The 27812-nt window shown below is 48.3% G+C and overlaps 1 protein-coding gene across 2 annotated transcripts in view; it reads left to right on the forward strand.

The window, feature by feature from the left end:
- Foxo3 (forkhead box O3) overlaps positions 1-27812 on the forward strand; it is a 97750-nt gene that overhangs the window by 64465 nt on the left and 5473 nt on the right. For both annotated transcript variants that reach the window (XM_036168826.1, XM_036168825.1), the window contains exon 3: positions 14175-15563. In XM_036168826.1, coding sequence (XP_036024719.1) covers positions 14175-15551 — 1377 coding nt within the window. In that variant the 3' untranslated portion in view covers positions 15552-15563. The remainder of the gene's footprint in view (positions 1-14174; positions 15564-27812) is intronic.

Below are 27812 nucleotides of genomic sequence, written 5' to 3' on the forward strand. Positions count from 1 at the left end.
TGGTGTGTAGGTGGGAGCTAGGCACAGAAGGGCCTTTTCTGGTTGGCGTTTCTATTGTATTATCTTCATATGAACAGGAACCTCCAATCACTGTTATAAACACTTAGACTTTTATAATTTTTTAACTTTTATAACAATATATTTTATAATTTTATAACAATAGCTATCTTGTTATAAAAGTATTTGCAAGAGACTATGCACAGAGAAATTATATGTGTGTATGTCACATGCAGAAGTGTGTCAGTATGGCTCACTCCCAGTAGTAGAGTTGCTAGACCTGTCAGTTAGAATTTAGGTTTGGGCATGCACCTTTATTTTTTCATTTTATTTTGTGTGTGTTCATGCATGTGGAGTCCAGAAGTCAACCTTAGCTGTTATTCTTCAGGAATTGTCCATTTAGTTTTTGAGACACAGTCTCTCAGCTAAGATCTGGGGCTCACCAATGAGGTTAGCAGGCTGGCCAGTGAGCCCAGAGGTCCCTCTCTGCTTCCCGCCCTGGGATTACAGGTGCGTGTTTCCAAGACCTGCTGCTTCCATCGCAAGTGCTCATCATTGAGCTGTCCTCAGCCCCAGAGCACCACACTGTAGTAGTGAATTCCTTCCCCATAAAAGGTTGGTTTAGCTTGGGTGTGGTAGACCATAGCTTCAGTTCCAGCTCCTCAGTGAGGCAAAAGGCTCACTTGGGCTCAGGAGTTCAAAACCTGGCCGAGCAATGCAACAAAATACCATCTGAAAAATAGGAGGTGATTGGAAACTCCTTATGTAGTGCCCTTCTATCTCAGCAAGTGGCTCCCTCCTCATGGCCATCCAAATACACGCCAAAAAGCGGAAGAAAGGTAGGCCAAAGGGGACTTCACTCTGGGACAAGTTGGCTCCCGTCTTCTCCCTTCTTGACGAGTTCCACAAACTCTTCCTCTTCTGGAACCCAGGTAGATGGTCACGTGTCGCTTCAAGGAAAGCTGGAGAACAGAGTCTTCTGGGCCCAGCTCAGAGTCGGCATTCTGTTAGTAAAGAAAAGGAAAGTGGAGTGGTCTGTTCTACCAAAAGCAGTTAGTTTTTCAATATTACTGAGATCATGGCCCCCCAAAGGGTTTGCATCCTCTACCCCTCTCATCATCACATCCAGTGCTCTCTTAATTAGCTATCAGGGAATTCTCAGTCTTAATTAAGAACACTTTTTCTGCCGTATTTGGATTGTGTGGTTGACTTGAAGCACGAGAATGGCTTGCAAGGGAACTCGTGTATCTGAGTTGAATGTGTAAATGCTTCCGAAGTGTAAGATAACAAACTATTAATCTGACTATTTGTTACCAACTCCATTGCAAAAGGTAGCTTTTGTTGACCATGGAGAATCTGGGAATGGGGTGCTTTTTTCTCTGGTGGCAGCTTTTCTGTGTGTCATCTACTGGCATAGTTTAGTCCAAAGGAGAAGGAGGAATTCATTGGCTCAAAGAAGGTGCATGGCCAGCCTTGGATGGACCAGGAAGGCTGGGGGCAGGTAGCTGTGCCTGTTCTTATGTAATTCTTCCCTTGTTATATGAGCTCATGTGGCCTATCCATATTTTATACATCCCCCACAATGGGTGTGTGTGGGGGGGTATACACGCATATACTTGCAAGGGTTCGGAGGCCAAAGGTCTACGCCAGGTGTTTTCTTTCTTTTGTTCTCCACCTAATTTTTGAGACAGGATCTCTCACTGGACATGGAGCTTGCCAGTGAACTCCAGGGATTCCTGTCTCCGTCTCCCCTACACTGTAGCACCCAGATTTCACGTGGGTGCAGGGCATCAAACTGAGGGCTTCCTTCGTGGTTGGGTAATAGGCACTCTACGGACTGAGCCTATCTCCCCAGCCCCCAGAAATGTTTTAATAACCACCATGGTTACCGTGCAAAAGAAAGAGAGTTGGCAGGATTCCGTAAAAGCCCAAATGATACCTAAATCCTACCCCCCCCCCCCATTTTTAGACCTCATACATCCATAGAGTGGACTAAAGGCTCTTCCCCGCACTGTGGTTTAAGGCGGTGCTGTTGCCAGTTCTTGTGGCAGTTAACCTAGGCTGGAAGCACCAGAAACTGACCACATGTACATAGTTGCCGGTTATTCTCTATCTACATAGGCTGGGGGCTCTGAATGCTGTTGTGTCTGGAATGCTTTGCTCGGAAGCTGCTGCTCAAGTCCAGTGGGCTGACCCTAGTTTCTCCTGGATGCCTGCTTTCCTTTCCATGCATGTCCACAAATAGCATCACAGCAGATTAAAGTAATTTTCTGATTGATGCAAGGAGTAACCAAAGAAAGCTTGGATTTGGTGCCAGAATATCTCACAGTACAAGCGGAGTGCAAGTCCTGGCCCACTTTATGGCATTTTAGTTGATAATTATTTCTCCAAGAGCACATTATTTGGCTATATGGCAGCAGTCCAGTGTCACTCCAGAGGCCTTGGACAAGCGGAACGATCACTGTAGCAAATGTGCTCTTCCTTTTGCCAAGTGGAAGTAGGCTATTCAGGAGGAAAGGGAAGGAAACAGAAGAATACCAATTTTCTCTGAACCAGAACACGTGTGGCTTAAGTCGGTAGTTTAAAACTGTGGTGCATAAAATCACGAGGTTTTTCTCCTGTGCGTGGCAAAGGTTCTCCTGGTTCATAGAAAATTAATCTTTTAGAAACTTGCAGTGAGTATATAATGTACATTATATGTCCTTGTTTATAAAAAATTCCTCACACATTTTTCTTTAGATACCAAACTGCTAAATTCTATCAGAAGAATGAAAAGGAATTTTTTAGGAGGTCTAATTGTGTGAAAGAAAAAGGGAATCTAGGTTTCCACATTCATGACCTGTCTTAGGGGACAAGGTCACTGTGCCTGGGGGGAGAGATGGCTGTTAAGTAGAGGGCAGCCCATAGGTAAATCAAGAAGGAAAGAGATTCCCTTCAGAATGGCCCAGTGCTCCAGGATGGACATCCGGACCCTGTAGAAACTTGCTAAATAAATGTGGTGCTTTAAATGAGAAGGGGCCCAGAGGCTCACATGTTTGAATGCTTCGTCACCAGGGAGTGGTGCTGTTTGAAAGGATTAGAAGGGTGAGGGGGTGTGGCCTTGTTGGAGGAAATGCACACTGGGGCTGGCTTTGAGGTTTCAAAAGCCCGTGCCAAGCCCAGAGTCTCTCTCCACCTGCTGATCAGGATGTCGCCCTCAGCTATGCCGCAGCACCAGATGGGCTGCCATGCTTCCCGCCATGATGATAATGGACTAACCTGGTGGAACTGTACGCCAGCCCCCGGCTAAGTGCTCTCCTTTATAAGAGCTGCCTTGGCCCTGGTGTCCTTTCACAGCAACAGAGCCACATCTAAGGCAGGTGCGATGTTCCCTGAGATGGAGTGTCCAGTGTTCAGGACTTGGCTGGGCTGCTCTTGTATCCGCAGTCCAGGAAGGAAAGGAGTGAGCTCAGCTGATGTGTCAGCTGCAGCCACTGGGACGGCGAGCAGTTCCGATTGACTGTGGCAGCAGGATGGTATCTGAGGAGTCTTCTTTCTCCTGCCCTTGTCACGGCCTGTTGTCACAGAGCCTAAAGTGCCCTCAGGAGGGCCGGGCTAGAGCATCATGTCTGTAGTGCTTGTTCAGCGCATGTTTAGGCAACCATCTTGGTGAGACTTCATGGGTGGAGCACCTGACACTTGTAGGAGACACAGTATCGTAGCAGACTCCCTGTTCTGGCTTTACGGTCTTTCTGCCCCTCTTCTAGAATATTCCCTGAGTGTGGGATCTGTGTTGTGGGTGTGTCATTTACAGCTCTGCATTTTGATTGGGTGTGGTTTTCTGTAAAGGACTTCATCTGCCCTTGGTGAGGGGTGAGAAGTATATTATACAATCTAGATTTTAAGTTTAAACGAGTGGCCCGGTGGAAGCTTTTCCAGAAAATGCAATGTTGGTGTGTGGTTGTTTCGTCTATGGAAGAACCTTTTCTCATCAGATCATTTGATGTGGATGTTGGAGCTGTCTGGTGCGCATCTGTCTGTGTAATTGGTACCTAGCCAGTGCCCTGGAGTTATTGGTGAATTCATTTCAGTGTTTAGAGGTATCATTATGTTGGTCGTCAGCCACTTTTGCATCCTGTGGTTTTTGACTAGAAGAAGTCCTGTGAAACCAGTATAGTGCATTGCACCTACAGTGTGCAGGGTGGCCGCGCACACGTGAGCTGATAGTGTAGGAGGTGGCTCCCCAGAGGCTCCACGTTAGCTGAGCCTCAGTGGTGTATGGAGAGACTGGGGTACTCCTCCTGGCCTGAATCTCCACAGAACTGGCATGTCGCACTCTCCGTTCCTGTGAAGACAAACCAGCAGTTACTTTGTTTGGAGTTGTCGGCATGTGGTGGTGGCTGCGTCATGGCTTCTTTCGCCTTGACTCATGGTGTTAGCATAACCAACACAGACACTTGACAGAGTGCCCGTTTCCAGATGCACACACTTGTCTGTTGTGCAAGTACCTGCCCAAACTTCTTCCTTTAGTTCAGAAAGGTGTCTTCTCCCTTCCCAGCCGCTCTGTGTATGTCGCTGTTTGATTGTGCCTATGCACCGGCATAGGTTTCAGAACTACAAAAAACATGTTGCTTTTGAAATATCAAGACAGCAGAGAACAGGCTTTCCGAGTTGTAGCATCCAGAGAGCTGGAAACAGTTGCATTTGTGTGACGCTGAAGCCGGTACTTTTCATGGGAAGGGAGCGGCTGGAAACTTGAACAGAACTCGGTCCTCACAGATCTCAGCTGCGGGCTGTCAGGTGGACCCCACCCCTGACACCTCTACAACCAGCCCTTTGTTTTGTTCTGCTCACTCTCCATGCTTCCTGTCCCTGCAGGTTTTGATGCCAAGAGGGGAGTCGCTGCATTTGCAGCATGCATGCGGCTTGCTCCCAGAGTTTCTGGTGGAGGTTGACCAGAAGCCTCAACTGTTGTCACTTGGCAGGCAGAGGACGTCATATTTTAAGAGTCACGCAATCTTAAAGCGGGCTAATCTTTTTCTGGCTTAATTATAGGCTCATTACATGTTTGAAATAGTATAAAGTGGAGCCCCTGTTTCAGATTAAGCCTCATCCTAGCGGTCCAGGGCACTAGCAGACATTTGCCTGATGTGTCTGGTTGAGAATCTGTGGCATGCTTCCAGTTCTTTGAGGACCTGATTTCAGGCCTCCCAAGGAGGGCCAGGTAATTCTGCCTTGACTCAGTCAGGGACTGTTTTTCCCTCAGCACAGAAGCCACCCAACATGAGGATTTGTTGTACGTCAAGTTCCTTGGTCGGAGTTGGTGTGGCCTCCCTGCTCAGCGGCTGTGGAAACTTACTTGGAGACGGCACATGTTAGAAGAGCTTTGGAGTTAGCCAGCAGGCTGGGTTGGCAGTGCCAACCTTGCTGGACAGGTTCTCAACCTTTCCCCAGCTCAGCTCCCTGTGTGTGAGCAAGAGAAAATGGGATGGGATTGGCCAGGCACAGAGCTGGTGGTCCTGGGAGTCAGCGAACACGCCATTTCCTTCAGATTACAGATGAAACAGACACTGCTCTGAATTTCCTTTCTTGCGTGCTTGCTTGGAGTGGTCTTGGGACTGGGGGTTGGTGGTGGTGATTTTGAGTGAGGGATGACACCCCATACCTCCTGAGATAGACTAAGAGACCACTCTCATTCCAGGTAGGTCTTAGCTGCCCTCTGCCAAGGCCTTGCTCTGCCGACCAGTCTACACACTGTCATTCTGTTCCTCCCATCCCTTTAACAGAACCTTCCATCTGTGTTGGAGTGGGCCGGCATCTCTACCTACCCTGGGTGAGACTCATGAGCTGGAAAGTAGCCTAAATGGTGCTCAGACTTATGGAAGCTTCTTCAAAGCACCAGGAAGGCTCTGGCCCCTTGGCCACCACATCTCATCCCGAAGTGCAATTCAGATCTGTTTTGTGGCTCCGGCCCCCTTCCCACTAATTCAGTGATTAAATGGGAGTGTTTTGAGTACTCAAAACTATAAACCCAGCCCTGTATCAGGGTGCATGTGCATGCGTGTGTTAGGCTTTTCAGCTGGTGTGGATATCTGTACCACTGACTTGAGGTTGTGTCTCTGGGTGACACTACCTTTACGCCTCAAAGTCCAGGAGGTCTGACTTTGCCTCGGCCCCGATGCCACTCACCGGCTGATTTAGGTGTGGCCTCTGGTTTGTTCTCTCTTTCTTTCACGATAAAGTTGTGGCCAACATTTCCCAGCCCACCTTTTCCCCATATCCCTCTATACCAAGCTTCCTGCCCTGATTGCTTGTCTAATGTTATGAAAGTGATTCTCAGTGTTCTGGCATTTCCCCGAGTTCTGGTTGTGTATTTCTAGTGCCCATTTTTCCTTTTTTTGTACAAACTATGTATCCAAACTGGAAAAGGATGCTGCTTTTTTTTTTTTTAATCTCAGATAAAGATTGAGTTGATAAAATTATTTTGTTGTACATTGCAAAATAAATTTCAGAAATGTTCTATAATTCCTTGGCTTTTAACTCTTTGACACATTGATTTTATATGGCTAGATGAGCATGGTTTTTAAAGGGGAATTTCAGCAGCGTATATTTAAAACATCCCATGGGAGAGGGAAAACCTTGGGAGAAATGCCGCCATTTAACCTGCTTTGTGGAGACTCGTGGGCAGTGTACCTGTGGCTGCCTCCTCTGTCCGGGTCTGGACTGTGGAGTGGGAAGTAAGAGGTCTAGGGGGAGGGGAGTGCTGCAAGGGGCGGGTGTGGGCAGCGGCTGCAAGGCTGCCAGGGTTCTGTGTGTGCCGGAAGTGCAAGTTTGGCTGGGAGGAATGGAATGTTCCCTCTTGCCCTCCAAGAGCAGAAACAGCTGTGGAATAGCTTGAAAAGACAATTGCTCAGTGAAAAACTGATATATATTATTACAATATTAAAGTCCACACTAGAAAACCCACCGACACTGGTAGTGTGCTGGCTCTCTACAAGATGAAGGAGTGTCCCTCAGTTGCTTCTGCAGCCAGCCCTTCACCTAAGAAAGGCCAAGGGGGTGTCCAGAGTGAAAATGGACTGTTGTTGTGCTCATCGGACGGCTATTTTATTCCCCTGTCACTGGCTCATTGCATGAAAACTTTAAAAAATGTTTCCAGAGGACATCTGTGGGTAGAGAATTACTGTCAGCAAATTTAACGGGAAATCTCATTTCTAGCTGGAAATACAATCCTTCAGCCAAGTTCCCAACAATATTTATTTTAGAACATCGTTGTTTTTTAAAGTCCTTTAATGGTTTAAACTTTTAAGACTTTGGACAAGAGCAAGGGTAGAAACGGACGAACTTGTCTTACACATCAGAGTCGATTGTGCAACCCTTTTAATGAAGGGTTATTTATGTTTTTATCAACCAAAAGGCTTGGGCTTTTTTGGGTTTTTTTTTTTTTTTGCCACTATAGATAGTACGTATGAATTACTGTTTTTCTATTTCCAGGTCTGCCACCACACTTCAGGTTTTTGCTCTGATGCTTGTTTTGTTTTTTCACTCATCATGTTAGTTAGTCCAAAGGAGATAGAATCTGGGGAGTAGACAGCTGACAGCTGGTCCCCAGCAGTGTCTGCAGCATTGAGAGGTGAGAGGTAAGGGTCTACCCCGGGGCTTCCCTATGCTTCCTGCTGGGGACTGGGCAGAAGGGAAGCTGCCCACGCAGAATGAGGTCAAGGATCCTTGCCCAGTGCTTTGCCATGAATAGCTGCTCGAACTGGGCGTTGGTTTTCAAATAATTACCTTAACCCCCTGCTTGACTCTGACCCCAGTTCTGACCGGTAAACTCCTAAGTCTTGGAGACTTGGACTCAAAGGATGTTGTTGCTACACTGTTACAAAACCTGGGATGCTGGGAGTCGGTAAGCTGTCCTGCTGAATCAGTCATTAAAATGCTAAAGAGGGGAGATTTGGTGGTTCTTGGTCCTGATTACAAGTTAGGGTAAGGGGGCGGGGGGCAGCGCTAAAATGTCCACACCTCTACACAACTGCTGGAGCTCTGGGAATGGGACACGGGTGAAGAAAGTCTCCCTGGGGGATTCAAATAGGCAGCCAGGGTGGAGAATTGCTACAGAGTAAAGCAAAGAGTATCGTCTGAAACTCCCTTTCAGCCCAGCCATGGCACTTCCCAGGCAGTTCTTCCTGTAGCTGACCTGCATGCTCTGCTGTGGCTCTCTGTGACCCACCATTTACACTGAACTGTCCCTGCAACCCTAGCCACCTGTGGTTCACCAGGAGCAAGTATTGGAATCCAGGCACTGAGCAGCTTTGTTCCAGATCGTCAGTGTCCACAAGACAAGCCCTGAGACAGACTCAAGAGACCTGCTCTGCATAAGAGTCGGAGGAGCACATCTGGAAACTAGCCGTTTGCAGGGTCTCCCGAGCCCCTCCTAAAGACCGGGGGTGGGGGCTCCTAAGTTGGTGACCATAACACATAAGGCAGCCCAGAAAAGGGGGAGGGGGAGGAGGGAGAGGAGAGGGAAAAGACGGGGAAGGAACTATCTTCTTTGCAAAAAAGCAGGGCTTTTAGAAGTTAAATTACACAACTTTCTTATTTTTAAAGCGAGTAGATTTCTCTTTGCTGTTGCTGAGAAAGATAAATTGATACCACATGTTGCTTCCAGACAAGCCCTCTCTGTGTTCCAGGGAAAGCACATGCAGCTGGTGTCTGGGTTAGTGGAGTCTCCACAAGGTAAACATGGCATGGAAGGAGCTGAAACAGATGCAGAGTAGCAGCAGTTAAGAAATGTCCAGTTACTGGCACAGCACCTTAAAAGCTTTTCAAAGTTTGTAACCCTTTCTTGGAGGGCGCCGCCCTCTCCCGTTCTGACTTAAAGCACACGCAAACAGTAAGCTAAGTAAGGTTCGAGACGTCCCTGCTTCTGTATGTGGGGCCTGACAGTTGTGGAGAGCTGTGCTTGGCGTCTGGCTGAGGAGTGTTGCATGCTGAGCTTCACAGAACCCTCACATGGATCCTGGCTTCTCCACAGGGCCAGCTGAGGTTCAGATGGCAGGCCAGTGTCATCACCCGGAAGACAGGCCAAGCTCAGCGCTCTGGGGCCTGGCTCGGCTTTGCGGTCTTCCACCGAGACCACCCTGTAAACGAGCGGTAGATGCTCTGCAGTTCCACACAGCAGCTTCTTTCTGACTCCCATTCTGTTTTGAGTCCACCCGTCTTCATAATGATTTGGTATCGTTAGGGTCATGGGCACCTTCGCATTAGCACTGAATGTATTTTGCGACAGAGCTGCTGGTTCTATCAAGAGAAGAATGATCAGATTCTAACCAGTCATCTTCATGCTGATGTCTTTAGGTGGGCCGGGCAAAGGGATCTTTAGGCAGCGGCCCTTGTAGTGCACTCTGCGAGACTGTGAACTGCCACTCCCAACAGGTTGCCTCCCCCACGTACCTTTTGCACGTGCCTCCTGGAACAGTAGGACACTAATTGTAGCCACAGTCAAGGGACCAGGTTTGCCAGCTCAGTATTAGTTAACCACATCTAGTGGGGGTTTGGCCCCAGTACAGGCCTGTTCAGTGTAAGCTAGTTCATAGAACTGAAGGTCGGTACAGAATGAGATGGGCGTTATTCTTCACTTTGCTCCCAGACTGGAGACGTACGTCTCTTAAGGTTTTCTAAATCTCTGTGTTCCAACTGGAGGAAAAGCTGGTGTGTTTGCCTGTGATACTCACTTTCTTGTAATTCATCAGAATCTTGAGTTTTCAGTAACTGGAGCTGCTCACAAGGTCTTTATGGGGTGGTCCCTGGGCAACTGTAGCAATGTGATAGAATGGCCCAGGAGAACAGCCCTAGTGTACTGAATTGTGTATATGAGTAGGCTTTGTTGCCTTAGAACAATCACACTTGGTAGAACTAGAGTTTTAGCAGACCATGTTAGAAGACCTTCAGCTGCCCTTCCCCACACGGAAGTAAAACCTTGGAAATTTAGATCATTTCTTAGGGTGATACATAAATTAATGGAAAACCATAGTTTGGTGGTGGTAGTGTGTTTGGGGTTTGGGGATTTTTGAGGGGTTTTTTGGTTTGTTTGTTTTGGGGTTTTGTTTTGTTTTTGAGACAGGGTTTCTCTGTGTAGCCCTGGCTGTCCTCAGATGTTCTATAGACCAGGCTGGCTTTGAATTTTTGAGATTTACCTGCCTCTACCTCCTGAGTGCAGGGATAAAAGGCGTGTGCATTACCACTGCTGGCACAATAGAATATTTTTAATGGTAGTTTTCCTGAGGTTAAAGTGAGGAGGAGAATCTTACAGAACCTCATTTTTCACCTTTTTTTTTTTTTAAATCTTATTTGAATAAAACTGAAGTGGAAAGCTAATCATTAGACCTCTGAACTTTGAGGAAAATATATCTGTGGCATCTAGCCTTGGCAAGGCAAGGGCATTTGAACAGTGATGGACATGTGAGCTATGTTTATTGGCTTTTGTCAGTGTCCCACCTTCAGACTGTGGATTTTATAAATGCAAGGTGTCCAGACTGCATGGAGAGGCTGGTGGGACCGGCCTGTCAGGGCGGTGTGGCCCAGTTCTTGTTAGTGTTGCCTTGGTAATAAAGTAGCTAGAAAAACCTGCCTGAGCACTGTGGATAATGACCTCGGGGAATGTGTTCTGCTATTAGTGAACCTCTAAAATGAGAGGCCAGAGGCTGGCCACTAACGCCAGTCTCTGTGTGGATAGGAACCTGAGTGGTCCCATTGGTTAGTGTGGGCATACTGCCTCCCCTCAGGAAGGGGACTCCACAACAACAGAACACCTTTTTACAAAGACTAGGAAAAGGCCTCTACATTTCAAAGTATTTCATAAATAAAATCACAGTAAGATGATATTCTTTGTGTTTCCCTTTTTTTCTTAAAGTTCTGGGTGCCTTTCTGAACTCTCGGTACAGGAACATTACATGAGGACTTCTCGTTAACCTGAAGGGCCAGAGGAAAAGCATGGCTGGAGAGTTGGCAAATCTGCTTATGGTTTTGGTTTTTGTGCATTGGGTGGTGGGTTGTCTATTTCACCTCTGTGAGTCTGGCCTTCGTGTGCAGAATCAGGGCCCTGATTACTGCCGCAGCCTCATTGGGAGGATTGGAGGCTGTGACTGTGTTCAGTAGCCAGCGGTGACCTGGCAGATCTTCAGAACTTCTCTTTGTAATTAGGGACCTGGACAGGAGGCCAGTCTTCATGACCCATCCTGCTCTGACTCCCAAGGCACTGGCTTTCCATGCCAGCTTACAGAAGCTTGTTGTCTCTCTAATTTTAGCCACTTGTAATTGCAGAAAATTATAATATGCATCATTGGGGGTTAGAGTCATAGATGGCTGTCAGAAAAGTCCATAAAATGTTTCATTGGTCTTTTGGTAGGTTTTGGAATTGGTAGCAGTAAAACACATTTTAAAAAATATTGTTCCCGGGTTTGGGGATTTAGCTCAGTGGTAGAGTGCTTGCCTAGCAAGCTCAAGGCCCTGGGTTTGATCCTCAGCTCAAAAAAAAAAAAAAAAAAAAAAAAAAAATACTGTCCCCTATTATACAGGACCACTGAATGTCTTTAGATGGCTCATTTGTGTAAATGTTTGGTGTTCATGTGAACTCTTCCCAGAATTCACAGCAATGGAGCGGACAGGTAGGAATGATTAGGAGTGCAATGCAGATACCTCCCTAAAGCCTCAGGACCAGCTTACTTTTCACCCTGAAGTTTGTGTTTACATTTTTACTGAATGAGCTGAATTACCCATGTACTCAAAGAGGGACTGCTGTGTTCTCTGCAAGTGTCGGGAATGTTACCCACTTCATAGAGAAGGCATCCTGTTCCAAAGAAATGAAATTCCCAACCGTTAGTACACTTGCCATTATTCTTTTTAGAAAACAGTGGAGTGTGAAAAGGGAGCAGGGTCTGCAGTCCTGGGTGAGGCCTGCTTCTCTGGGTCCTCGGGCGATGCCTGCTGTCTCACCATCCTGATGGCAGTTGTGGAAATGGCATCCGTGACCGTAATTGCTGGTGTGCTTTGCCCAGCCTGGACTGCAGTCCCTTCTTGGATAGGAATGTGCATTAGGAATACTGTGTGTTTTCAGTTATTTACTTGTGACAAAATCCTGTTGACTTTCTGTGTTTTAAAAACAATCTGGTAGAACACATGTATTTGTATCTTCTACATAAATACAGTTGATGGTTGCCAAATTCTTTTGAAATGTGACTTTCAGAATTGTTCATATTTTAATATGCAGTATTATTAGGTAATGTCTTTCGTCTTTAACTTGCCAGTTAAAAACTCATCTGGCCTGCAGGTGCTCTTCCAGATGTGGGGAACACCATCAGCTCTTTTCCTGTTGCATGCACAGAAGGCATTTTACAGATTAGAAGGAGCTTCCCCCAGGCTCTGAGCACTCTTCACTATGGACCTGCACCTCCCTGAAAGCATGGCGTGCGTGACTGGTGTTTGAAGTGCATGACCATCTATCATTGTTATGTCATCCATGGCAGGGAGGGGTGGCTGGATGTTATCATGGCCCCAGCGAAGATGGGAACCTGCTGTTGCTGCAGACAGATGAAATGATCTGTTGGGGGGTCACATGCTTGGCCAGTGGCAGAGATATGACTGGGCCTGGTGATCCTCCACAACTGGGTATATCCACTAAGCCAGGAGGGAGATTCTTGCAGCAAGTTCAACTCATTGGGACTTTAAAGGGGGTTGCCCTACATTAAAAGGGGGGCAGGGAGATTTTTGTCTTAGATATATAGAAAACTTGTGAAAATAATAGAATCCGCACATATCCACCATCGAGTGTCCCCTCTTAACACCCTACAGTCCTGGTACAAGTGTCACAGTGGATGAACCAATATTTATCATTATTATGAACTGAAGTCTGTACATGCTAATCAGACTTCCCAGTTTTTTTATAATGTTTTTTCTGTGATGTGATCCCACCCAGCTCGAGTTCCCATGTTCCCTTTGTCTCTCTTTGGCTGTGGTGGTTCTGGGAGCACTAAACGGGCTTTTGTCCCTTAAATGGGATTCATGTTTTTCTTCTGATTAGTCTGGGTTTTAGGTTTTGGAAAAAGACTGATGAAAAGCTGCATTTTATCTAGGGTGCACACTCTCAGTGTGCTGGTCCCTGCTAATGGAGGCCTTGGCCACCCAACGGACACAGCGTCTGTCAGATTTCTCCACTACAAATTACTCTTTCTCCCTTTCATACTTTGGAAGGAAGTTACTCAATCCACACTTCCTGAGGCTGCAGAATGTATAAATGAGGCAAATTCTTCTAAATGAGAGACTTACTCCTTCACTGTCCTGAAAACCCTGCCCTGCCCATGGCTGCAGGAATACGTGGTGAGTTGTGAAATGGTGGCGGATGGACCCTATTTCACGCTCTCCGGCAGACGTGCTTCCGAAGTAACTGCTGGCCCTGCACTTGAGGAGCCAAGGACTGTAAGAGCAAAACAGCCACCAAGGTGACTAGTTTCTCCGAGAGCTGGGAGGTTTATTGAAAATTATGGCGAGGGAGTGGTGTGATAATAAATTATCAGTGTGAACTGTAGTGTAAGAAATGTAATTATAGGCTGGGCGTGGTGGCACACACACTCTGATGTGAGCACTCTGACGGAGGCAGGGGCAGGGAGATCTCTGAGTTCGAGGCCAGCCTGGTCCACAGAGCTAGTTCTAGGACAGCCAGGGCTACACAGAGAAACACCCTGTTTTGAGAAATGAAAGAAAAGAAATGTAATTAAAGAAAGTGCAACAAACTTGAGAATTTAGAAAAGCAGTGTCAAGGAACTCCATGCTTCCAGCGCCTTCCCAACACAAAAGCTTCCTGTTTAGCCAGATGCTTTGTTCCAAGTCCCAAAGATGTTTGTTATTTAATAAAATTAGAAATGTTAGCCTATAAAATTGAAGCTGACCTGGCAAGATGGTGGGCGCGGTTGGTAAAAGCCTTTGCTGCTAAACCCGATGTCTGAGTTCATTCCCCGGGCCCACACGGTCCACTGAGAGAGCCTGCACCACAGTGGTCCTCCGATGTCCACGGCATATGTGGTGCCCTCCTCTCTCCCCAAAAATGATATTTTTTTAAGAAACAGATTGGGAGGTCTTTATGAATGTCTGCTTTGGACTAGACCGTCCTGGCTCACTGTCCCCTTTCCCTTCGTTCTCTACAGAACTCTATCCGGCACAACCTGTCACTGCACAGCCGGTTCATGCGAGTGCAGAATGAAGGAACCGGCAAGAGCTCCTGGTGGATCATCAACCCCGACGGCGGGAAGAGTGGGAAGGCCCCCCGGCGACGGGCCGTCTCAATGGACAACAGCAACAAGTACACCAAGAGCCGCGGCCGAGCGGCCAAGAAGAAGGCAGCCCTGCAGGCCGCCCCGGAGTCAGCAGATGACAGTCCTTCCCAGCTCTCCAAGTGGCCAGGCAGCCCCACGTCCCGCAGCAGCGATGAGCTGGATGCGTGGACAGACTTCCGCTCACGCACCAATTCCAACGCCAGCACAGTCAGTGGCCGCCTGTCACCCATCCTGGCAAGCACAGAGTTGGATGACGTCCAGGACGATGATGCGCCACTCTCCCCAATGCTCTATAGCAGCTCTGCCAGCCTGTCGCCCTCTGTGAGCAAGCCGTGCACTGTGGAGCTTCCACGGCTGACAGACATGGCGGGCACCATGAATCTGAACGATGGGCTGACCGACAACCTCATGGATGACTTGCTAGATAACATCACGCTCCCACCATCCCAGCCATCACCTCCTGGGGGGCTTATGCAGCGGAGCTCCAGCTTCCCATACACCGCCAAGAGCTCTGGCCTGGGCTCCCCGACCAGCTCCTTCAACAGCACCGTGTTTGGACCCTCGTCTCTGAACTCTTTACGACAGTCACCCATGCAGACCATCCAAGAGAACAAGGCAGCCACCTTTTCTTCCATGGCACACTATGGTAACCAGACACTCCAAGACCTGCTCACTTCAGACTCACTCAGCCACAGCGACGTCATGATGACTCAGTCAGACCCCTTGATGTCTCAGGCTAGCACTGCTGTGTCTGCCCAGAATGCCCGCCGGAATGTGATGCTTCGCAATGACCCCATGATGTCCTTCGCTGCCCAGCCTACCCAGGGGAGTCTGGTCAATCAGAACTTGCTCCACCACCAGCACCAAACCCAAGGCGCTCTTGGTGGCAGCCGTGCCTTGTCAAATTCTGTCAGCAGCCTGGGCTCAGCCAAACACCAGCAGCAGTCCCACGTCAGCCAGTCTATGCAAACCCTCTCGGACTCTCCCTCAGGCTCCTCACTGTACTCAGCTAGTGCAAACCTTCCCGTCTTGGGCCATGACAAGTTCCCCAGTGACTTGGACCTGGACATATTCAATGGGAGCTTGGAATGTGACATGGAGTCCATTATCCGTAGCGAACTCATGGATGCTGACGGGTTGGATTTTAACTTTGACTCCCTCATCTCCTCACAGAATGTTGTTGGTTTGAACGTGGGGAACTTCACTGGTGCTAAGCAGGCCTCATCTCAGAGCTGGGTGCCAGGCTGAAGGATCACTGAGGTAAGGGAAGTGAGTGAAGCAGGTCAGTGCCCAGTGCCATACATACGTAAGAAGAACTGCAGGTGGGGTTGGCGAGGGCCCGGGAAGACCTGGGAAGCAGTCGTGACTCCCAGACGGGTCATCGGTTTCAACTGCAAACTAGACAGGCCTTACACTGTCGTTAGTAAAAGAACACCCGTAAATTCAAAGAGCTTGCTCTTTATGTCTTCTGTCATCACAGAACTAAGACACAGGTTCTCCTACCTCTGGGTGGATGGAGGGAAGGTGAGGAAGGAACATGCTTAGGTCATAGGCCATAGGTCATAGGTCAAGGTGACGCATACCAGCCCAAGGAGTTTTTTACAAAACTCACATCCAGCTCCGGCTTTGTCCTCTGTGTGGTGGTTCTTTACCCCTAGAAAAGTAATGTTTTGCATGACTCCCGATTAACTGCAGCTGTGTTTGTGGACTCAGTGACTAAGGAAGCAGGATCTGTCAGATTATCCTTCTCAGTATATGACATCATTTGGTGCCTAGAATTAAATCATTTTTAAAAAGAAAATTAGAGCCGGGCGGCGGTGGCGCACGCCTTTAAAGCCAGCACTTGGGAGGCAGAGGCAGGCGGATATCTGTGAGTTCAAGGCCAGCCTGGGTGCTATAAAGTGAGTTCCAGGAAAGGCACAAAGCTACACAGAAAAAAAAGAGGCAAATTAGGTTGAAAATACACATTCCATAGGAGTTTTTCTTGTGCATCCTTTGTTTCTCAACCTATAAATGATGTCAGGTGCAGGGTGACATAGTTATGGATGGTGATAGCTTTTTTTAAAATTTTGTGTCATTTTTTTTTTTAACTGTATTTGACACTCAGCAGCTAGTTCTCATCAGCATTGAGTGTCTGTAAGTTTTTAAGGTCGTTAACAGAGGTAGAGGTTACCACAAAGTAGGTGCCACAGTGTACACAGAGGGAGCATTCTCCAGACAGCTTTGTTGAGCTGGGGTGGGTGCTCACGCCTGGAGCCCCTCCTTCATGTCAAGTTTCTGTCTTTCTCTGACTGCCCAGGGGTCACGCTTCATGCAGCCCACTCACTGCATAGATGCCCTTGGGAGTGTTAATGGTGCGTTCTTAGGTTACCACCTCGCTCCTTGCCAGCCTTTGCCCGAGGCATTCCGCCAGGCCCACATGGGGAAGAAAGGAGGCACGGGGCTGAGGCACGGGGCTGTAGGAGGAGCACGGCAGCTCTCCTTAAATGGCGGTGTTTCCATGCTGCTGTACCAGAACCGGCAGGTGCCGTTGCGCAGTGAGAAAAGCTGTGGACGTGGGCACACCTGCAATCCCAGCACTGGGGAGGCAGAGAAGAGAGAGGCATGCCACTGAAGCTAGCCTGGGCTACATAATGAGGTCCTGAGGGCCCAGTCCCACCTTGCCATTCCAGCTGCAGTGATGGGGTGGGCCCTTAGCTCCTGAACCTCACTGTCCCAGTTTATACTAGGAAGATAGGGTCCTGCTATTCCACGGGGCTACTGCGGGATCTGATGCACAGGAGAGCGTGAAGGGGCTCTGTAAAACTACATCAGGTTGAAGTGTGCCAAGTGCAGTTGGAGAGCATGCTGACGGACAGATGAGCGGGCAGGGAACCACAAAGGCTGACCACTTTGCTCAGGTCCTTCCTATAGTTAGTCCCAGAGACTGTTTTCTTAAGTGGCCTGATCTGTAACAGTTCTTACTCTTTGTAAATGGTTAAAAAGGAAAAACAAAACACCAAAGGCACTCTAGACTGGACCAGAGTGTGAATAATAGACAAACTTCCCTGGAACTCTTCTCCTGGATTAGGGAGGGGCATCTGGCTATTTCTGCCAACTGGTTTGTTTCAGTCTGTGCCTCCAATGCCCAGTGTTAAAGGGCGCTTGTACCCTCAGCTCCCTGTTTTCTTCTTTCGGTAATTTCCATCTCAGCAAGCTGCCTACCACCTCCTTCAAAAGAGAAAAGAAACTGAAAGCCCTAACCCCAGCCTTGTTAGCCCTCCTCCCCGGGGCGGGAATTACAAGGGTCTCCTATGGTGAGCTCACTGAAGCCTCCCTGGGTAGCTGTCAGACCATTCAGCGACTCAGTTTTCCCAGGCACAGGCAGGCTCCTGATGTAAACCCAGATGTCTGCTGCAGTCATTTAATAGCCTCGAGCTGCTACAAAGGCTGTAATGGAAGCTAAGGAGAATGGTATTGCAGCCACTTTCTACCAGACTTGAACTTGGGCCGGAGGCTTGACTTTAGAGATGCAGGTAGGTATCTTACTGGACTTTAAAGATGGAGATGTTCAGATTTTGGAAGAATAAATGGCTTGTCTTCCTTGAAGAGTGTGGTTGTGGCTTCTGAAGACACAAGGACGTTGAATTTGCTCATCATTGTGAGACGCTTACTCCCTAGTTCACCAGGAAACCTTTATGAGCAAGTGTGCCTTTAGTTCGTGTCTGTCTCCCGTGTGGATTGCCCCTCTGGCGGGATAGCATGCTGCGTGTGTTCATAAAAAGTTGTATGAAAATCTGGTCAGGGGTTTAACTATGTGATGCTTTTATTAGTGATACATTTCAGTTTTGGAGACAGTGCATTCCATCATTGTACCCTAATGAAACTTCAGGTTGTTAGTTAGCTTTGTAGAACACTTTTAAGGGAGGTGGACTTAAGGTGTTTATTTGTTTTTTTCCTGTGAAAAATAGAGTGAAGGTTGGCAAGATGGCTTGGCAGGTAAAGGAGCCCAACAAGCTGGGAGCTGAGCTGGGGCCCCAGAATCTTCAGAAGGAGAGAACCAACTCCCGAAAGCTGTCCTCTGACTTCCACACTACAGTGGCCTGCGCATGCCCACACCTCATCACTAATAAAGGAAAAGTCAGGGCTGGGCACAGCACTCCGGCAATCCTAGCACTCGAGAGGCTGAGGCAGGCAGAGAAGAGCTTGGTGTCAGCATGGGGTACACATAGTGAAGACCCCTTCTAAGAACAGAACAAAACAGACCAGAGAAAAATTGACCCAGTTTTCCTGAGAACAGTCATTCTCAGGATGCCCACAGGAGGAGAAGGAACATCCTCAGGGGGTGACGGGAAGGGACTTGGGGAGTCTGGCTTCCTGGTAGAGACTTTCCATCCTGTTGTAGAATGAATTCTGTCAACCCTCAGGAGCATGGTGTGACCCAAAAAGTGCTGGGGGTTGTTTTGCCTTTTTTTTTTTTTTTTTTTAACTTTTAAGCTTAACTTGTTTTTCCACTTTATTAAAAGTTTCTCTTGTATTTGGGAAACAGGCCTAAAGGCAGACTCTCAGCTTCACCACCACCCCCATTAGTCACCCCAGCTCCCTGAGCCCCCTTCTGCCTGGCTTGCCTCTGCTTTATTTCTTGACACTGGTGTGCAGTGTGCCAGGACATGGTCACATGGCCCCACTGTGGTTAATGGAGCAGCTCTGGCCAGGTGACATCTTACTGGAGAAGCTCTGTGACAGGCATCTCTGGCCTGGAGAAAAGCCTTCCACCTCCTGGGCTGTGCATTCTGTGAGTGCAGGTTCCTGGGTGGGTAGAGCAGTCTTCCAGGTGCTTGTGGACTCGGAAGTACGTCCCCGTGTGGAGAAGGTGGTGTGCTGGCTGGCTGGCATCTGGGCTCCCAGTGAACCCTCTTGAGTCTGACAGGTGTCCTCTCACACCAGAAAGCTACTTAAATCTCACCATTGTCTTGATATCCAATCGGAAATTCACAAGATCTTCTGCTGTTCTTCCTCTTTGTGTGCTTGCTTGGAAACCCCTCTGGGGAGAATTCAGAATGTAGTTTTATATTTAAACGACTTTATGATAAAAACTGGAAAACACCCATTAGCGGAAGCTAGATGGAAATAGAAGAGGGATTGCTCTCCCTTGCCCTGCCGTTAGCTACGGGAGTGATACATCTCTAAGACTGTCCAACAAGCCTTTTAAATGTGTGTGACCTGCATGGTTTAAACTTGATCCTACCCAGGCTGTAAAATGGTCCTACCGGGTGCACAGTGAGAGACAGAACTAGAAGAACTGGCGGTATACATGTGTAGACTTAGAATTTAGGATTGGTGCATGGGCTGCCTGCCCAAAGAGGCAAATCTGTGATGCCAGGTTGACTAATGTTTGAGCATTGTGATTCTATTATGTTTATATTGGGGGATAATTCTAACAAAATGCAGGAATCTTGGCTATCTATGTTATATTTTTCTTGACGTCCATCACTTCATTTGAGGGCCTGTAACATGGGATAAACGCAGATTGTGGTATGCTGTGTGGAGAATGAGCCCTGCTGTCTGCCTCTGGTTAGAGTCCACCAGCTCACAGAGTTCCTTCCATCTCTGAATTTGCTAAAAAGCTGAAAGGCTGGCCTGTCATCCATGCTGACACTGACTGGATTTTTGTTGTTGTTGTTTTTCTGTTTTGACACAGAGTTTCTCTGTGTAGCCCTTGGCTGTCCTGGAACTCACTCTCTAGATCAGGCTGGCCTTGAACTCAGAGATTCACCTGCCTCTGCCTCTGGAGTGCTGGGACTAAAGGTGTGCACCACCAGTCAGATCAGGCTGGATCTTTTTAGTGTTGAAGACAGTAAAGGAAAATTGGTAATGATTCAGTGTTTCCCAAGTTTCTTCAATGTCTTGACTCAAATCTTTCTTGAGGAAACCACAGCACCAGAAACCCCTCCCAGCAGGTGTTTCTGATAGAGTCAGCAGCCCTCTGGAGGACCGTGTGCTCTCCTGACTTTTGCTGGGTGTTCATATGCCTCGGCACACAGCGAGCACTTCTCAGCCCCAATGTGTGGCCAACCCCACATGGGTGGACATGCTCCAGAGCAGCCAGAATCATTGAATGCAGTGTGTCTGGGTACCTGCTGGCATGGGAGAGAAAGACAATCAAACTGTGTCTGTCCCTCGAGGGGTGCATGGCCTAGATGGGAAGAAGGTGTCAGTGGTAGCAGCCATTTATCCTGTTGCAAGAGTGACTTCCATGGGAACGAGAGCCACAGGCCCCGCAGTATAACTGCCTTAGCATGCTGGAGTTTCTTGGTCAACCCTGCAGACAATTCCATTGTTACGTGTTTTCCATGTATTCTTCCTGTGAGTGTAAAAATAAAGGCCCTGTTACTACAGGAGCTCCATGCAGATAGGTCTGAGTTCAGACAGAGCCCAGGTGCTGGCTTCTTGTTAAAAACCCAACAGGACCTTTCTTTTCATTCATGCTTGGCTTCTAAGGCCAGTTCCTCGGACTGGACCTGAGCATCTGCTTCAGCACGTTGTCCCGGACTCCACTCTGAGGGGAATTAAAACTCCTCTCTGCAGCTCACTCAGGGTTGCATGAGGTCCTTGAGATGGCGGAGACTGACCTTGGAGGTGTCTGTGTTTTCATGGCTGTATGGCATCCAGTCTCACCAGGCTTTACTTAGACAGCGGGGCAAACGTTTATACTTCTCATACAGAGCTAGCTTTTGTAAGAGCTGTTAGGTGGGACACTGTGTTTGGTCACTTTTTAAAGAAGTTATTTGATGTTCATTGTGATTTTGAACAATCCTGTAATTTCTCACGCAGATTCTGAAGCAACTGAGCCATTCTTACACTGTTGGCAAAACACAGCTGCTTCCCTTGACGCTAGTTCAGGTCTCTTTTCATGCCTGTTTGGTGAAACTTGCTTTCTGGATCTGTGCCTTCCAAGTCCTATCTGCCACTTTGGGGATACACACTAGAGAGGCTGGTGCTTTCCATTTTAAAAGGGAACTTCTGCCACAGATGGACTGGCGAGGTTTTTAGGCTTTACCAAAGCATTCCATTAGCATCTCCGAAGGAGGGCTCCAGGGGCCCCACCTTTCCCTAGGCTGTTGATCTTCACTGGAGCCAGGACCAGGCTACTGAGAGAAGCCTTGCCTGCCTCTGCTCAGAAGCCAGAGCCTAGGGAACCTGGACCTCCCATCCTCACCAGGCATCTCAGACTGCTCAGAGATGCAGAGGTACTCCCGGCCTCCTGGGGCTTCTGTGGAAGCGGAAAGAAACATGCAGGTGGGCAGGTGCTCACAGTGGTCTGGCCTCTAAAAGCTGGTGGTTACCGGTTTGGCACAACAGTTTGGAGGGGTCAGGAAATCGGTCAGGACCCAGGGAACTGGGCTGCAGGGATTATATCTGGTCCGCTTTTGTTCCCTTCTCTCCCAGCAGGAGATGCAGACCTTACTCTGTAATTCTAGATTTTCCATTTGGTTGGTGACCTTTCAGTGCATGATGGCATTTATTGAAGGCTGAGAATCTCTGGTCATGAAGTCTCAGGGTAATCCCAGCGTTTCTGGAGGACAGGCTCTAATTGTCGCCCCAAGTGATTGAGGGTTTGTGTACTTCTGTGTCCCCTTTCCTCCCTCCCTCCCCTCCCCCGTGCTTGCCTTCCACCCTCTTCCTCTCTGGTGAGAGCAGTCCGGGACATACATTTTCTTTCTTTTTTCAGTGAAATATTTAGATTCCTGTGGCATGTTTGATTTGGTTCCCTATGGGAGTTAATAGCCAAGGAGACCCCAGCCAGAGGCATTCTTAGACTTAGGTTCCAAGTCAAAATCTTTCTACTGGTCCTCCAATTGTAAACATGGCCCAGCAGCGGCGGTTCACTGGAACATCTGTTGATCATTTGTATGTTCATAAAGTGATCGCAAAGCCATACAGACCAAGTTATAAATAATCAAAAAATGTGATGGTGGACCTGTTAGAAGGTGGAGCTACAACGCTGCTTGCCACTGAGTGTCTCAGCCAAAGCACAGCTTGCCAGAGGCGGCTGGGTTCTGGTCAAGGTTCCCCGTGTGGTGCAGGTGGACAGTGGGCTGCGCTGAGCTCAGGGCCACGTGAGCACAAGACTTGCCTCCTCCCTGCTGGAATCGGCACACCCGGCAGTGCCGCCAACCTGTCAGGAGACCCTTTGTCTCCTCGGACTTGGTGTCAACTTCTTTCTGCTCCCTCTTGGTTTCCCTGTTGGTTCCTGGAGACTTGTCTGTGGTGCCTGCAAGCCCTGGTGGAACCTTGCAGGTGGATGGATCATGTGAAGCCTGAGGGACCTGAAGAACTGAGTTGTTGTTGTTGTTATTGTTATTAGTCTCTCAAGATCTTGTGTATGTCTGGAACAGGAAAAGAGGACTGTGGTGAACCCTGCCTTCTGTGCCTGGCAGCTGGACCCTCAGGTGGGGTGGCGTCTACACTCCTCCCACCCTCAGGAGATCCAGAGCATCCCCAGCCTGCATACTGCCGTAATTTACCCACCTCACCCCAGGTTCACACCGGTGAAGGTAAACAGGATTATTCAGGTCATGGCTTGTGTGTGTAAGTCCTCAAGGCTCCTGTTCTCTTCTGTAGATGGTGGATCACTTCGTTGTGACAGCAGCTTGAGACAGAGTAGCAAGACTCTTTTTTAAATAATTTATTTTTATTTTATGTTCATTGGTGTTTTGCTGGCATATATGTCTGTGGGAGGGTGTCAGAAGCCCTGGAACTGGAGTTACAAGCAGAATGTAGGAATTTGAGGGCTTTTTATGGAGTGGTGTCCAGAAACAAAAGAAGGCTAATTATTACATAGTTGAGAATCCATTGAATGTTAAAATGTGCCTTGTATCAATTTCATCTTATAAGAAACAGGGATTTTAGAAACTTATCTGAAACCCCCTCCCTGGGAAGCATTACAAACCTTGGATTCTATTCCACAAGCAGTAGGTTCTGCCTGAGTGCCAATGAGTCTCACTGGACAGATGTGAAGAAGTCCTAGAAGCAAAGGGCACTGGGTGCTGGAATGAACAGGGATAAGGGCCACTCCAGCTTACTCGGCTAACATGTATTGCAAACCTTTTTTTTTTTTTTTTTTTTTTTTAACTTTAAGGTTTCCAGGCTACTTGGAACATCAAGACAATGTATTTCACTCACAGGAATTTATGCTGCTTGAGGGCAAATACTGTGTCTAAGATGGTGCTCTTAAAATAGCAGGCATTCCCTGGTGCTTGAATTGTTGTCAAGACGTCCTGCTTTCAAGGAATTCAGTGCATTGAGAGCTCAGAGTGTGGTAGGCATTCTAGACACTAAATGCCTCAGTGAAATAGGGGACATCTGGGGAAGGCAGAGTGGAGGGCTGGTTGGTGAGTCACCTGGGTAGGAGAGCAGGCTGGGTGAAGTGCCCCCGAGGTGACTCCCGAGTCAGTGTGTGGTGTGTGCTCAGCACACTGGAGGGGTGTGTGGAAGATGGTAGGGCTTCATCCCACAGGTCTCTGCCAGTTAAACTTTGGCGCATTACAGTTGAGGGTCATTAACTACAATCTGGAAGAGATCTTAACCGCCACCCCCATCCCTCCAAAAAGCAGTTATTTTTGGTTGGTTGATTTGGGTTTTGATGCTTTGTTTGTTTGTTTGTTTTTTTGAGACAGTATCTCACTATGGAGCCCTGGCTGGCCTGGAACTTGCTATGTAGACCAGGCTGGCTTTGAACTCACAGTGTACTGCATTCCACTCTCTCCCTAGTACTGAGATTAAAGGCATGTGTCACCACACTTGGCAAAAGTGGTCCTTTTGAAAGAATAGAATCCCAAACTTTGCATAATCTGAGTTGGAAGCATCCAAGACTCAAGAGCCTGTACAGGAGAGCAGACTGCATGGAGGATTCTCGCCTTTCTCCAAGGCGGAGACAGGCTGTTGTCTGTTGTCCTAGCTGTCAATGATTCCTGGCTCCACTCTTTGTCCTCAGCTGGGAAGTGTGAAGACTGTTGCTCCTCTTGGTTTCCCTGCATTTTGTCAGCACAGCACAAAGGCTGGCCAAGAGGGCAGACAGACAAGTCTAGGCGTCAAAGTGTCCTGGAAGCCAAAGGCTCTTGCGAGTGCTGTCTCCAGCCTTCCCAGCCAGGCCTTGGAGGCTTTCCCTGACACTTGAAGAGCTTCAGCGTGCTCCTGAGGAAAGAGAGCACATCGCAGCCCAGTCTTGCACGTCACAGGTCTCCCTTGCTTTTCTGCAAGCTGAACTTTTTGTCTTTAAGTAATGTGTAGGTTGGTGCCTTTCCACCTTACCCCAAGTGTTATCTCTTCCGTGTTTACTCACCTGGTAGGAAGAGCTCCTGTGCCCAGACTGGAGGGGCCACAGCCTGGTTCAGCCACCTGTCGTCCGCAGTACCATCTAAAGGAGGCAGTGGTCAACAGCGGGACAGGAGAGTTATCCCTTGTGGCCATATTGGGCAGAGGGTCATGGGATCCAGAGACTCCCCAGGGCTGCCTTTGGGGATCTTCACAGTGGTGGTAGGTTCAACTAGGAAGAGGTGCTTTGCGGGGCAGCCCAGAGAATAGTGGTCCCTGCCCACCACCAGCTCATGCCTAGTGTCCCCTGCCAGGTCATCCCTACTGGTACGTTTTTCTCCTGGAGATAAGTTCCTCCCCTGACCAACCTCAAGGGCTTCAGCCATTTCCTCTCCCATGGGAGATTCCTGGGGAGATCCTAGTTCTCAGGGTCCATTCTTTGAGCAAAGCACTAACCTCTCTTTAGAACACACTCACTCAGTCCTCCAGACAGGTGGGTTACACAAGGTTCAGGTTACACAAGGTTCAGGTTTCCTTCTGGGAGGCTTTGCCGCCCAATAAAAACTTGCCTTCCAGTGCCATTAGAAGTTCCTTACCTCTCTGTCCCTCTAGTCTCCAGTGCCTAGCATGGCTCCTAGACAGCATTTGCCTCGATGGGTTTTACACAGGTGGTTCCTCCCCACCCCCTCTCCTCACCTGTTAAGAGCCGTGCGTGACTGCTCTTCCAGAGGACCCAGGTTCAATTCTCAGCACCCACATAGAAGCTCACAACTGTCCCAGACTCCAGTTCCAGGGGATCTGATGCCCTCAAACAGACACACGTGCAGGCAAAACACCAATGCACATAAAATAAAAATAAAAATAATTTTTTTTAATGGCTGACAAAAATGTTTTGCCTAGGATGGCACCAGCACTGGAGGCTTTATTGAGTGTGACAGGTCACTGATGAGTTGGGCAGGCAGGCATGGCTTTGCTTTGTGCTCCAGCAAAAATATTGAAACTCGGAAACCCACTGCTGTTCTGAGCTCCGTGAGAGGCTGCCTGTCAATCCTTATCCATCCTGAACGTTGCATACGGTCCCCAGCTTGACCTTGGAGTTGCAGGTTGATTAAAAATGATCTGTTTCAAAGCACGAAGGTCATAGTGTTTCACATTAATGTTGCTTTTTCCAGGCAGACATTCTTCCAGACAATTAAAGTTCTAGCCAAGAAATAGTTGTTAACTAACTTGCATGGCTTTGTGAACGTGAGAGTTTCAACTCTCTCTCTCTTGCCTCTCACATCGTATTTAGTTATTAGGATCGTCCTTCCTCCTCACAAGAAGGTAAAAATGCTGCTGACAAATGCATGCTTGCCATGGTAGAGTCGCTGTGGGAGGATGCGCTCCGTGTCCAAATCCAAGTTGATTGGATGCTTCTGTTTGATGTCATTTGGAGGCATCTTCCTTACTTAGAACATCGTGTGACTTGGTGATAATTAGGCAGAAACCCGTCTTCCCCACAGATGCCAGGATCACAGAGGGAGTACCTCTCGGCAGATATTTTTAGAATGGACCACTTCATTGTCCTTGATCCAACAGACTGATTTCAAACTTAGTGAGGAGAGAGGAGGCCTCTTCTTCGTCCCCCATGGCAGTCAGCGGTGAAACAGAATCACCTTTTTGTATTGTTAATTAGTGTATCGCTCAGTAACTGCAGAGTCACGGCTGTCCTCTTCCTTCTAAAGTCGGGGATTTTTAAGCTACAGAGGCATCAACACGTACACATGCCTCAGAGCTAGCTAAATCAGTGTGAACTTCCTAAAACCCACAAAACTCCCGCTAATCCAATCAAGCGCCATTGGACCCCAGTTAGTGGCTGGTCCTGTCACTCTGCCTCCTTCTGTTCTTGTTTGATAGACAGGCACCAGCAATGAGCTCCAGAAGCTGTTAGGTGTTATAGGGTGCTCTCTTTTTGGGATTCCTTTGTTCCTCTGGGTCCTCGATGCCTTTCCTTTCAGGATGGTGTGTTTCTCTTCAGTACATGTCTGGTTCCTTTACACTGTTGTCCTTCTGCCACAGAAAAAAAAAACTGAAAGCAGTGGCCTCCCAGAGGGGTGAAGTGAGGGGTTTTTGTGGACGGGGCCCTCTCCTCTGCAGGAACTGCCTCTGGCCCTCCTGGCTCAGCTGGTAGGCCCTGAGGCAGCTTCCTGCATAGGCCTCCCCAGGAGGCCTTGCTGGAGACCCTGGAGGGAACTCCAGTGCATAGTGCCACAGGTGGCCCCACCCCGGTCTACAGAAAGGGGGGAGTGATGATTAGTACCTCTTCTTTTTAATGATGACATTCCCAGAGGATGCTGGGCCTTTGCTGAGGGAATGGGGGTGTGGCAGCCTGGGGATTGTTGCTGGTGTGACCTTGGACTACTATGGTAGGCTCCTGTTCCAGTTCAGGGCCTATGGCCGGTCCTAACTAGATGATGACATGTTGGGTGCCTAGGTGCACTCTGGATGCTTCCCTTGCAAGTTGTTCCAGCCTAAGTATCAGAGCAGGCCACGTGCTCAGCCTCTGTTCTGGGGGAATGAAGTGTGTCATCTTCCCATCATGCACTGGTTTTCACAGCCGAATAATTAACACCAAAGGGGATCAGGGAGGGGTCTGAATTAGGTAATACCTTGCCACTTCTCCCTAGGCACTTCCGAAAGGCAGGATTGGGACTTGGGGAACTTAGTCCCCTGGTGATTAATGTCATAGTGATGTTAGACTGTGATTTCTTAGCTCTCATTGTGAAGGAAAAAGCCTAGCCCTTTTCAAAGGACTTCATCTGCTGCTCATGTTGGATCATGCTTTTAGGACCCATGTAGAAGACTCAGAACAATGTCTCTACCAGTTAAGTCACTTGCAGATAATGGGGTCTGGGTTTATTTTAGCTTTTTCTCCCTCTGGAACTAACAAGCCGTTGTTTTGTGGGCCAAAATAAAATAGTGTCTAGTGGCTTTACAAACCAGAATGCCCCCAGGAAAGGTCCTCAGCCAAACCAGAGGTCCACAGGAAGAAAGGGGCCTTCTTTTCCTAATTTATTGTCTTTGTCTCACTAAAAACAACCTTCCTTCTGCTCTTCAGAGCCGTCACCAAGGAAAATATGACCAGGGTGCTCAGTCCCACAGAGACGCCCTTCTGACAGTCTCTCAAACGATCAAAGCTCTGGAGTAGTCTTAAAGGGGAAGAGGTGGGGTGCC

This window comes from Onychomys torridus, chromosome 19, assembly GCF_903995425.1.
Source record: "Onychomys torridus chromosome 19, mOncTor1.1, whole genome shotgun sequence".
Taxonomy (NCBI): domain Eukaryota; kingdom Metazoa; phylum Chordata; class Mammalia; order Rodentia; family Cricetidae; genus Onychomys; species Onychomys torridus.